The 13,434-nt window shown below is 42.5% G+C and overlaps 1 protein-coding gene across 3 annotated transcripts in view; it reads right to left on the bottom strand.

The window, feature by feature from the left end:
- Positions 1–8,209: 8,209 nt before the first annotated feature.
- LOC114557586 (gamma-aminobutyric acid type B receptor subunit 2) overlaps positions 8,210–13,434 on the bottom strand; it is a 30,658-nt gene continuing 25,433 nt past the window's right edge. For 2 of the 3 annotated variants that reach the window (XM_028581132.1, XM_028581134.1), the window contains exons 16-19: positions 11,027–11,143; positions 10,845–10,944; positions 9,293–9,398; positions 8,210–8,625 (exon numbers count right to left, since the gene is read on the bottom strand). In XM_028581132.1, coding sequence (XP_028436933.1) covers positions 8,481–8,625; positions 9,293–9,398; positions 10,845–10,944; positions 11,027–11,143 — 468 coding nt within the window. In that variant the 3' untranslated portion in view covers positions 8,210–8,480. The remainder of the gene's footprint in view (positions 8,626–9,292; positions 9,399–10,844; positions 10,945–11,026; positions 11,144–13,434) is intronic. The other variant, XM_028581133.1, reaches the window with a different exon arrangement.

The following is a 13,434-nucleotide window of genomic DNA, read 5'->3' as shown; positions in this document are numbered from 1 at the left end:
CTTTTAAGGCAGCATTTATAGATACCTTTTTTTGCATTGAATACTAAGCTATATAAATAGCCTAATAATTGTTGGCATGATTTTATAAATCATGTTTTAATGTTAAACACACATGTGGAACAGTCAATCCTTTGGGATGAACTGTATCTATGGATGGCTATCTTAGTGACTACATTATCTATAGGCCAGTAAGCCTATCATCAGTGGGGATTTATATTTGCTAATTATATGTTAGAATCATGTTAAGACTTTTTAATTTTTGAAAAAACTTTCAAAAATTAACAATAATTTGAAGGCCCCCCTGCAGTGATTCTGAAGACCCCATGTTGAAGATCCCTGCTGTAAACAATAACTTTTCTTGTAAAAGTACAGTCATATGTCAATATTAAAATATTTTTTGGCTTTAAGTTTACATGAAATTTTCATTTTCTTCATTCACAAATTAAAGAAATGTATTTAAAGTTTAATTTCATATTAGTAGCTTATATTATTGACGTGGAAATGTGTCATGTCAGCTCTGTCTGTCTCTCTGTCTGTGTGTGTGTTGGTATGTTTTCTGTGTGTGTGTGTGTGTGTGTGTGTGTGTGTGTGTGTGTGTGTGTGCGCTGACCTGACTCCAGAGTGGCTGATTGGTCCTAATGTGAAAAGTGACAGTGGCCAGACCCTCAGAGGACGTTTCACGACTTCAGCTCTCTGAACCGGAGTGTTGTAGAGGTCCCTCAGGGACGAGCCCGACAGGTTGTCAGGGTAGTTGAAGTTGGTGGAGCCGCCTGTCACAGCAGATCACATTAATGTCAAAGAAAGCTGAAACAGTTTTATACTAGGGCTGCAATTAACGATTATTTTCATTTTCGAATAATCTGTGGATTATTTTCTCGGTTAATCTAGTAATTTTTTGGTATATAAAATGTAAGAAAATAGAGAAAAATGTCCATCCAAGTGTCTCAAAGTCCAAGCTGATGTCTTTAAATGTCTTTGTATTGTCCAAACCCCCAAAGATATTCAGTTTGATATGGTATAAAACAGAAATAAATTCAATTTTTGAGTCTGAAACGAATACTCGAATATAAAAATAGTTTGTGATTATTTTCCTATCGTTGCAGCTCTAATTCAAACTACATTTTAGGTTACAAAAGAAGCCCCAATAAGACGCAGCTTTTATGCTCCAGATATCTGGAACAAACTCCCAGAAAACTGCAGGTCTGCTGCAACAAATACTTAATATAAATCAATACTGAACACTTCTCTGTTTGATGCTGCCTTTCTTTAAGTAATTTAATAGTAAGTTAGTTTCTTCTTCTTCTGTTTAGGCTGTTTTTATACTCACCTTGATTGTTTTAACTGCTCTTTAACATTTTATGTAAAGCACTTTGAGTTGCCTTGTTGCTGAAAACGTAGAGCTGCAAAAATTAGTCGACTATCGATTGAAAACTAATCGCCAACTATTTTTGATAATTGATCAATTGTTAAAGTAATTTTTCATGCAAAAAACAATGCTGTTTTCAGCCTCTTAATTTGGAGGTTTCCTGCTCTTCTCTGTTTTAGATCATGTTAACCTTCTGAAGTCTCAGGGCATCTTCACACATCTTCTTAAATCCACCTTTTTAAGGTATTTGCATATCACTGATCCCTGTGTGTTTCAAATCAAAATGTTTAGAACAAACTCAGCTTTCCGTTTAGTGACGCCCAAATGTTTTCCAGCACAACATGTAAAAAGATAATTTGGCGCTCAAGCGGAAACGTTGATGTTCCAATCCAATCCACTTTATTTATATAGCACAATTTAAACAAACAACAAGGTTACCAAAGTGCTTTACAGAGATAAACATATAAAACAAAAAGGAACAACAAAATAGACCCCAGCAGCTCTCACGGTGAATCAAAAGCCAGGGAATAAAAGTATGTTTTTAAACGAGATTTAAAGGTGTGGTGTGATGTTGGTATTTTGAAAGTCCTCAAATCTCTTTTTTTTATAAAGTGATGTGTGTGTGTGTGTGTGTGTGTGTGTGTGTGTGTGTGTGTCTATGAGTGTGTGTGTGTGTGTGTGTGTGTGTGTGTGTGTGTGTGTGTCTATGAGAGTGTGTGTGTGTGTGTGTGTGTGTGTGTGTGTGTGTGTGTGTCTATGTGTGTGTGTGTGTGTGTGTGTGTGTGTGTGTGTGTGTGTGTGTGTGTGTGTATGAGTGTGTGTGTGTGTGTGTCTATGAGTGTGTGTGTGTGTGTGTGTGTGTGTGTGTGTGTGTGTGTGTGTGTGTGTGTGTGTGTGTGTGTGTGTGTGTGTGTGTGTGTGTCTATGAGAGTGTGTGTGTGTGTGTGTGTGTGTGTGTGTGTGTGTGTGTGTCTATGTGTGTGTGTGTGTGTGTGTGTGTGTGTGTGTGTGTGTGTGTGTGTGTGTGTGTGTGTGTGTGTGTGTGTGTGTGTGTGTGTGTGTGTGTGTGTGTGTGTGTGTGTGTGTGTTGTACAACTTTTACGGTGATTGAACTGAGATTGAAGACGTCACCTTGCACTTGCTCACTGAGAAACTGGGATGGACATTTTGCACAATTTTCTGACCATTTTATAGAGAAAACGATTGATCGGCAGATTAAACAATAATGAAAATAATGGTTGGTTGAAGCCCTACTGACACTCAAAAATGGAGGTACAATTCTGTACTTACAGGTACTTTTTTAACATGTTCCCTTTAGGGTACAGTAGTGTTTTTTAAGAGGCCAGAACTGGACCTTCTGACTAATTTGAGGGTGCAAAATAAAAGAGAAGGGTACACAATTGTCTTTCAAAAGGGTTCCTCTCCTGTGACAAGCATTTGTACCCTTATAGTAGAGCTACAAAATCGTTGCCATATCGATATTGTGGTATTTGGTCAAAAATATCGTGATATTTGGTTTTCTCCATAACGCCCAGCCCTACCTTTTAGATACTCAACGTTACTTCTATTTTTGAGTGTTTACTGTTTTGTGCTATGTACACATTATGCTTCCTTACCTAAACCAAAAGTACTTAAACCATAAAAAGGCGTTTTTCCATGACAGTACCTGCTCAACTCACCTCGACTCGACTTTTTTGGTTTTCCATTATGAAAAAAAGTCCCTGCTACCTGCCAACAGGTACTTTATTTAGTATCACCTCCGTTGAGGTTCCAAGCGAGCTAGGGTTAGGGTTAGGGTAGGGTTAGGCAACAGGCAACAGTTTTAAAACCACATTTTACAGCAAACCCCCGAACCCCCCCCAAAAAAAAAAATCCTTACCACCAAAAGGCGCGGACTGCACAGTAACGGCCAGCAGAGTCAGAGCCACAGCGAAGAGGAGCATTTTGAAGGAAAACATGTTGGATTATCGTCTTTGTTTCAGTCACAGTGAGACATTCAGATGAGTTTAAAGAGTCCTGACGCTCCTCCCTGTCTGGACACAGTTGGTCTGTTCCAGTAAAAATCTGTTTGCCACCTGGCAGGATGGTTGTTATTTCAAAACAGCCAGACAGTAAACACACCTGATTTCACCACATCGGCAGAAGGAAGCTCAAAGGTTGATTATCAGAGGACTCTTCTGAGTACATTGCATAACGTATTTATTTGTGATTTGGCACCCCTAAAGTGATTTTTTCATTTTTATACCACTGTCGAGTCATTGTCATTTTCTTATAGACAGGTGTATTCAAAACCATTACTGATGGCTGCATTCCACTTAGGAGAGGTCCTGGTATTGTTCATGCTGACTCACTGAAAAAGCTTACTGGGACACTTGAAGAAATTGAGCCATCGTTAAGGTTATCAATGTCAGCTGTGCTTTTCCTACTATGACAAGTCAACATGTCTGCTGTGAAAAAGGTCGATAGAAACCATACTTCTCCTCTTCGTCCCCTATGGGACATAAGGCTTCAATGAGCACTCTCCATTGCATTGGGTCCCTGGCAGCATGTTGGGCATCTCCCCATGACAGGTTTATCTGTTCCAGCTCTTATGTCACAGGTCTGCGCCAGGTGGTTTTGGGCCTCCCAGGTTTTCTTTTGCCAGGCGGTGTCCATCTTAAGGTGACTTTTGTGATGCGGTGTTGCTCCATCCTCAACACATGTGCTCGCCATCTCAGGCGTCTGTGCGTAATCTCCTTGGTGATGATCCGGCTTCCTGTTTTCATGTACAGTTCATTGTACAGCAGAACAGACTTTACATTGCAGTTATATAGGAGCATCTTCGTTTTAAGGCTGTATTGTTTTAATCTCCAGACGGGAGAAGGTACCCTGAGCCTTTCCCAGCCTCGCTTTAATGTCTTTAGATGCCCCGCTGTCATTACTGATAAGACTGCCCAGATCTTCCACAAACTCAAGTGGTTCCTCATTAACAAGGATGGGTGCTGTGGGGATGGAGTTGACACACATGACTTGTGTTTTGGAGGTGTTGATACTGAGCCCAACTTGTCTGGCAAAGTTGTTCAGCCTATCAGTTTTAGCCTGCATGTTGTACTGGTTGGTTGATAGGAGAGCAAGATCATCAGCGAAGTCGAGATCTTCCAGCTGGGAGAACAGAGTCCACTGGATGCCTCTGGGTCTGTCTGCTGTGGTGTTGGTTGTGGTCCAGTCTAGGACGACCAGGAGGAGGATAGGGGAGATGATGCACCCCTGTCTCACTCCGGACTGCACAGGAAACCACTCAGAGAGGTCATTTCCCATGATGACACTACGCTCAAAATGTTCACAGAATGTTTTTTATGATTAGAATAGAACAGAAACCATAGACTGTTTATAGTATTCCTTGGACCTGGAAAACATTTAAATGCTGATGGAAAAACTTGGAAAAAGAAGGAAGAAAGGTTGAAAATAGTCATAAAAACTTCGGGAAAAAACACAGTAGAAAGAAGGTAGGCAAAACTAGGGCGACAAAAGCATAGACTGTAAATATTAATGGACAGAGCATATGTGACGTCACCCATTGGTTTCTGGAGATCTGCTATGAGTCTTTGAGTTTGCTGTTACGGGTGCAGCCATTCTGGTTGCAAATGTGAGGATTTTAGACGAGAGTGAGGAGTGAGGGAGGAGCCACGTTACGTTACACACTTTCACTGTCAATCACATCATTCTGTGTTGCAGAAGACTTAAAATTAGCGATTGAGACCATAAACTCATTATGGAAATGTTTACTGAGGTAATAAATCAAGTGAGAAGTGGCTCACTTTCTCATAGACTTCTACAGAAACCAACCTCCTTTTGCAACCGCATGTGTCACCCCCTGCTGGTAGTCAGATATAATGCAGGTTTAAGGAGTCGCCCCCTGCTGGTAGTCAGATATAATGCAGGTTTAAGGAGTCTCCCCCTGCTGGTAGTCAGATATAATGCAGGTTTAAGGAGTCTCCCCCTGCTGGTAGTCAGATATAATGCAGGTTTAAGGAGTCTCCCCTGCTGGTAGTCAGATATAATGCAGGTTTAAGGAGTCTCCCCTGCTGGTAGTCAGATATAATGCAGGTTTAAGGAGTCTCCCCTGCTGGTAGTCAGATATAATGCAGGTTTAAGGAGTCTCCCCTGCTGGTAGTCAGATATAATGCAGGTTTATATAATATAATGCAGGTTTAAGGAGTCTCCCCTGCTGGTAGTCAGATATAATGCAGGTTTAAGGAGTCTCCCCTGCTGGTAGTCAGATATAATGCAGGTTTAAGGAGTATCCCCTGCTGGTAGTCAGATATAATGCAGGTTTAAGGAGTCTCCCCCTGCTGGTAGTCAGATATAATGCAGGTTTAAGGAGTCTCCCCCTGCTGGTAGTCAGATATAATGCAGGTTTAAGGAGTCTCCTGCTGGAATTCATGGAAGCGTGTAACGTAACGTGGCTTCTCCCTCACTCCTCCCTCTCGTCTAAAATCCTCACATTCGCTACCAGGATGGCTGCGCCCATAACGGCAAACTCGACGACTCATAGCAGATCTCCACCAACCAATGGGTGACGTCTATGCTTTTGTCGCCCTTGTGTTGCCTTCCTTCTTTCTACTGTGTTTTTTCCCGAAGTTTTGATGACTATTTTCCACCTATTCTTGCCTTTCTTCCTTCTTTTTCCAAGTTTTTCCATCAGCATCTAAATGTTTTCCAGGTCCAAGGCTGTTGTTTAGTAAATCTATCGCTGACATCGCTGTATTCTTCCTCTTTATAGAGACTTTTTTTTTCTACCAAAAATTATTTGTGCTGGCTTAAAAACACTGTTCAAAGGGGGAACATTATTGAAAAAAGCTTGACAACCAGTGCTGTAGTGCACTATTCCGTGATAGGGAACAGCTTCGGTTTGCTTCACTTTAGATTTGTAAACTCTATGGCGCAGGAATGCCACGCCCACCTCAGCCTGGCGTCCAATAGGAAACAACTGTCCCGTGACAAGATAGATGGATACAGTACTTTATTAATCCCAGCGGGAAGTTGTACCGTTACAGCAGGTTAGCAAAACAACGGCGTGCAAAGATAATGTGCAAAAAAAAAATACAATACTTATCGACAACAATGTAAAAATGTTTCTTTATGCTGCGGCTTTGCTGCTACTATACTGCCACTGGTACTGATTGTATTTCATCATTGTATTCCGCTTCTAACCTGTAAGGGGACCGAAGAGAAAAGTGCTCGACTGTTGCTTTAATTTGTCTGTTTTATCATCAAGAGAAGCTGTCACTACCCGATGTGAGTCGAGTGCAGATGTGAGTTGCGCATGTGTCACTTTGCGATGTCACGCAGATGTGTTTTGCTGTTAGCCACAGAATAATGAGATAGGTATAATGCACCTATCTCATTATTCTGTGGCTAACAGCAAATTATTTATTATTTAGCGTAAGTGAGTTAGTAAGTTAGAATAATTTAATTATCAAATAATAGACAGGGACCACTGAAGATATATCAAAGTTAATTTTACTTGAGAACCCGACAAGGAGGCAGTCTCCACACTACAGAATAGTACAGATAATAACCTAACGAAAAAGCTCTCTACAGCTGCTTTTGTAATACAACGTTGAATTTGATAAAATTCCATAGTCATAACAAAGTCTACTCTGCCTTTTCTGCTCTCATAAACATCCTGTGGCTTTCACAAGGACAGACGATAGCTCCATGTTATCTTGTGAGCGTGTAATCATTATAACATGGCAGTAACAGTAAGGCCTGACATTTTCACTGCATGATCCCTTATGTCAGTTCTAGATTAGAGGCTGAAGTAGCCGACAAGAACCTGCTAACGAGAGACTTCTGTAATGTCAACACAATAAAAGTGGACCTACATAACGAAGTTGGTTCACTGCTGGCTACAAGTTAGCAATCAAACACAACAAAGGCTGTCACTTGAATGGCATTTGAGCTAACGTTAGCAATCAAAACAATCATAGATAGCTGAAACGTTTTTGAAATGATTTCCATCTTCTGTTATTGTTCGTAATGAGAAAAAAGTTTATTATTTTATGGATTTCACAATGCAGCCGGATCTGGATCCCTTGGCGTTATGCCGTAAACCGTTTTAAATCTGAGCATGCGCATCTCACATCTGCACTCGACTCACATTGGGTAGTGACAGAAGCCATACAACATTTCTTTGGACCTGGTGAAATGACAATAAAGAGCATACTGTATGTCTTCATCCTAGAATATTTTAGGTTTTCTCCACAGAAACTGTAGGGGTTTGTTTAATGATTCCCAATTCAAAGAAGTGGAACTGGTTGAAGTCAAACTCTTTATATCTTTGTTTGTTGACAGAGTTGAACTGCAGCCTGAAGCAGCTCAAAGCTCATGTGTACACAGGATTTCGTAATCCTAAAAATTAACAGTTTTATCGCCGTTCACTGTTCAGTATTTGTTGCTCTTGTGAGTCCACAGATCAGGCAAACAAAATGATTTAAAGAGCAACTTCAGAATTTTTCAAGCTACCTTCCGATGCTTTTGTGTCTAAGTGACTGATGGGAACAACAAATTTTAACTTGGTCCAGTATTAAGATGAACCGGGCTGTAATGTAACCCTACAGGACCAATGTTCAGCATCAGTTATGGTTATGGTTAGGTTCTCAAGGAAAGTGATAAGTTGCTCTGCTACCTTTTCTAAAAATGTTGACATAGGATCTTACTCTTTAACATGAAGGTCTATCTCTGTAGGGATCCTTTCCATAATGTTGTCAGACACTTAGAATAATAATCTGAGTCTGTCAGCGGCAACAACAGAACTTTTAGTGGACGCTAACTGCTGTTGAACATCTGTCCTGTAGGGTTACATTACAGCTCGGTTCACAGCTGGCAGTTACAGCGTTCTTGCTCAATACTGGACCAGTTTCAAAGATTCTGGTTCCCATCAGGCACTAAGACACCAACACAAAGGGAAATGAAGGGTCCAGGTAGAAAAAAAACCATGAAGTTACCCTTTAAAGTCTGTCTTCTTTTCATATCTAATAACATTTATGAAATGAATTACAGGACCAGAGTCCTCTGGCTCAGAACAGTCCCAGGTGAAGGTCACCGCTGCTCGGTTCAGCAGCAACGTCGGTCAGGTTAACAGGAAGTTGTCATCGCTGTGAGCGAAGGCGTCCCGGCCGCCAAACAGACTGGAGCTGCTGGCGCTCACGCCGCCGACGGCCGGCAGGTAGGCATGATGGAGGATCGGCAGCTGCATGGACACACGGCGCCGCACGCTGAGAGACAACACACCAAGGAAATCAAAATGCAAACACTACAAATGAAATATATACAAACAGTACCTAGTTTATACAGTATATTCAACACTGGGACTGCCTTAAAGTACTTAAGTAAAGGGTTGAGGCTAGCTGGAATGCAGCTATAGCGACAAGAGTTAAAGCCCCAGTGTGTAACGTTTAGTTTAGTTGTTCATTATCGAAATCGGTGTTGCCCGTTCACCAACTTGTCCTTTTTCATGAATATTTACCTCCACCATCAATTCCAAGTATTCCTATTGGCTTGGAATTTTACATTTGTGTTTGCATGAACTTGTGTTTGCATGCTCCATCTTGAAATACGTTAGCCGATAAGGGACATACAGGACAACTTGCAGCTCTACACTTGCGTATGTTTTTAAGTAAGTATGTAAGGAGGGAAGAACAGAAGAAAGGAAGTACATAGGGAAGGAGGTAGGTAAGGATAGAAGAAGAGGAGGGAAGGAAACAAGGATGAACTAAAAGGGAGGATGAATGGAAGGAAAGTAAAGGAAGAATAAATAAATGTATTGAAATAGGAAGGAAGGAAAGAAGATGGAAGAAATGAAGTATGCAAGGAAGGAGGAAGAGAAGGAAAGAAATGCAGAGAAGGAAGCCGCTGGCTAATGGGAGTAAATCTGTTTCTCACCGTTCAGGAGAGTTGATGCTGTCTGGACTTGAAGGGTTGGTCCCTGAGTTTCTGTCAGAACAGACCTGAGCTGCATGAGTCCATCTCACAGACCTGACTCCACCTGCTGGGTGGGGGGGTGCGGGGGGAGGGGAGTGGAGGGGGGTTGGTTGGAATGAAAGACAGACGCTGTCCAACATGTCCTCCATCGCTGGAACACGCTGGAAAAATCCTGTTTTGCACAGCCGCATGATATTTTAGTGGAATATTGTCTTTCATTAGCCGTGTAAACAGCTTAGAGGAATATTGTCTTTTTCAGAATAATGCTGCGTTCCAGACACAATTTTTAGCCCGTAAGTTACAACTTCAAGTCACGACTCACGACTTTGTAGCGTTCCAGGGTTAGGCTACCTAACGCTGACGTTAACTAACAGCTACCTAACGCTGACGCTAGCTAGCTGCTAGCTGATACTAGCGATTTCTAGTTGCCGACATATGTTGGGCTTCATTTAATAAACATAACCTGTAGTAGTACACAATCGTATGTGTATTGTTTTGATAACAATGTGCGGAATTACTTTACGTTGCCTATTTATGTCTATTCATTTCTATTTCTCAGCGTTAATCACCGGCGTCTGTAAAGCATCAACAGGGGGCGCCATTGTTGTTTATGTGTGTGTGGACCTCAAAAACTGTAACTGGCAGTACAACCATCTGGTACCAGTTCACGGGAACACAGTATACGTTTCCATCATAAAGAGAAGGGAAAGGTTATTCTCTGTGTCTCTGCTCAGTGTATATATTTGCACATTAGAAGGGAAAATTTGCCAGCTTTTCAGTTTGTATGGTAAATATCGTTGACTGAATTTAAATTCCTCTCCTGAATGCTCTGTTGACTGAGAAATCTGCAGTTCCTCGCTGCAAAATCTGTTGTTCTTCCTGTATCCAGCGCTGCCGTTTCACCTGACAAAGTTCAGACTAGAGCTGAAGATCTTTGCCCAAACCCGACGGGACCAGATGGGTTCGGTCTTAATTTCAATCATTTTACACAGGCTTGGGTCGGGCTCGGGCTTGGGCCGGGCTCGGGCTTGGGTCGGGCTTGGGCTTGCACTCCGGGTTGTGCGGTAAATGAGCGGTAAGGTGATGCGTTTCGATTAGCGCGAAAATGGATGCTGAGGAGGTGAAAGAGGCTGGAGCCTCTGGAAGACTTACTTTATTTATTTGTTCCTACTTTCAAGTGGCCGATAGCCTACGTTAGTCGTATAAATGTATACTTACTATTGTGTATACTGTGTATTATGTATACTAATATAATTACTCATACAAAAGGCAAAAGAGCTGATGTGTTTGTGCGTGCGCACATTTGAATAATGTCGGGCTGTAAAACGGGTTCGGGCTTTTAAAAAGCTGTCATGGAAAATGTACTTGTCTGGCTCGGGCCAAATTCTGTCGGGCCTGATTACAGCTCTTGTTCAGACCAAAGATTCTGGATGAGACGAGTTGAAACTTTCAGCTACTCGCAAACCCTCGCTGGTTTAAGACTGAACAGTATGACTTGGTGTTTTGGTTTTACCGTTGTTACTTCCTCTCGTCCTGTGAGGCTTCGGCTCCGGAGCAGCTGGATCAGACGCGTCACGGAGCTGCCTGGTGATGGTTTCTATTTCTACATCCAGCTGTGGAGAACACAACAAACGGCACTGCGGTATGAATTCACTCACACAGACTAAAACAAAGCGATGTGTTCTGCGTGCTCACCTGAGCAGCGCGACTCTTCAGCTGCTGGTTTAACCGTCTCAGCCGCTCCCTCTCTTCCTCTTCTCCGTCTGCAACTTCATCCTGCAGCTCGCTGCCGTTCGCACACACATACAAGAGCTGCAATCAAATACAAGCACAGCTAACATGTCTGAGAATGCTCCCAGAGAAGGTAGACTTTAAGGAGTCTCGAACATTACGGTCCAAAGTATCCAATATCCTTACTTTAAGCTACCAGCTGACGTTAGTGCTGCTTGGCAAAATATGTCCTTTGTACATACAGTATAAACAACATAAAAAGCAAAGCAAAGCCCACTGCAAGTGTCTTTGCTAGTTTAAGATCGACCCAGGTGTCAGTTTCCCGTCCAGTGGCCACATCGTTTGAATAGCAAATGGACCTGCGCCCATCTGTTGCTCAGGGGAGGTGTGTTCAGGTGCATTCTGGGGCGTGCTGGTCTTACAGGGAGGTGTGTTCAGGTGCCTTCTGGGGCGTGCTGGTTACAGGGAGGTGTGTTCAGGTGCCTTCTGGGGCGTGCTGGTTACAGGGAGGTGTGTTCAGGTGCATTCTGGGGCGTGCTGGTCTTACAGGGAGGTGTGTTCAGGTGCCTTCTGGGGCGTGCTGGTTACAGGGAGGTGTGTTCAGGTGCATTCTGGGGCGTGCTGGTCTTACAGGGAGGTGTGTTCAGGTGCATTCTGGGGCATGCTGGTCTTACAGGGAGGTGTGTTCAGGTGCATTCTGGGGCGTGCTGGTCTTACAGGGAGGTGTGTTCAGGTGCATTCTGGGGCGTGCTGGTCTTACAGGGAGGTGTGTTCAGGTGCATTCTGGGGCGTGCTGGTCTTACAGGGAGGTGTGTTCAGGTGCATTCTGGGGCGTGCTGGTCTTACAGGGAGGTGTGTTCAGGTGCATTCTGGGGCGTGCTGGTCTTACAGGGAGGTGTGTTCAGGTGCAGGAAGTGATCGCTCCATTGACCAACAAAAACCTGGTCTAAAGTCAATAACGCAGCATTTCATTGTTATTTTAACAGCAAATTAGTAAAATGATCCTAGGCTCGTGCACTATGCTTGTTACACTGCAACATTTTATTTTAACATTATTGTTTAATAGTCTACAATATTTTCTTTATACTCTTACATTTTGTGAAGACTCTTTCACTCCAAGTGAAACAGCTGAAATCGTAAACCTTGAGTCTAGTTGAAGCTATTTTTTGTTAAAGCACCTCAGTCCCTGATACGCTTTTACTTTTAGCAGATAAGGTTGAAAAAGGCCCTAACACTGTGAACTGTGGATCCATTCTGTTCTCTGGCTTCTGAGATAAACCGCTGTTGTGTCTAAAGTTAGGAACAGGAGCAGAAGGGAAGGTTGTAAAAGCATTATGACTGTTTATGGTGGTTTTTTTTTCAACTGTTGGTGCTAAAGATATCTTGGAGAGGGGTTGTATTAATGGAGCTTCTACTATAACGATGTGATGACATTTAGCTGAGTTAGGAAGACCCTTTCAGACGTGCCGTGGTACTTGTGAAACGGTTTTTCTCTGCATTTGCAAATGTAAATAAATACTCAAAGACCAAACTTTGGTTTAATTCTCAAATAAGTCTTTATTGGTCTCATCTTGTGTTTTTGATCCGCACTCCTGCTGCCAACGAGAAAAACTTCCACTACAACACACACACAGGGACGCACAGCAGCACACACACATGCAGAAGATTACATATAAAAATATTACGGGGCAAATCCTCCATCATAACAGCAATGCTCCAAGGTCCAAACGCGCCTGGCTTTTAAAGGGAATGGGAGATGATCTCTGATTGGTTGTGATAGGTTGGATATTTACATCTTGTATGTAGTGTACTACACAAGAAGGTTAGTCTGGGGACAACATTCACCCTCAGGAATGTGTAGAATCTATTATGGGTTTGGGTACAACTTTCACACAGAGGAATTGGAGCCAGGAATGTGGGAATCTATTAGGAGCATCGGCCATAAAAGGTGTAGTTTAAGAGTAAACTTGTGTGCTGACATAGATATCTTAAGCTGTGTGAGCACAAAAAGAGTTTCAAAGGGATCTATTTCTATGTACACGTTGGTCACCCTTGAGCAGACACGTTTGTATGCTCATGGTTGTCTCATTGTCATGGAAGTTTGTTTGTTGTGTGAATAAAGCTGCATTAGTCTGAACTCATTGTACTCAGCATTTGTTCAGTCTCCATCTCATTTCCAGATATTTCCCAGATATCAGGTTGATTGCATGTTAACACCCAAAACACACCCCTGATTAATGAAGACACTAAGGACAACCCTTTAGGACCAGGCGCCCGGCACACGGACCCTGTGGATTTGGACACGCCCTAAAACGCCACGCGCTTACATTGTTAAAATCAGACCGGCAGACTAGGGTTGGGTATCGTTTGGG

Source organism: Perca flavescens, chromosome 6, assembly GCF_004354835.1.
Source record: "Perca flavescens isolate YP-PL-M2 chromosome 6, PFLA_1.0, whole genome shotgun sequence".
Lineage (NCBI taxonomy): Eukaryota > Metazoa > Chordata > Actinopteri > Perciformes > Percidae > Perca > Perca flavescens.
The sequence above is the reverse complement of the archived record's forward strand: the minus strand, read 5'-3'. Positions and strand labels throughout refer to the sequence as shown.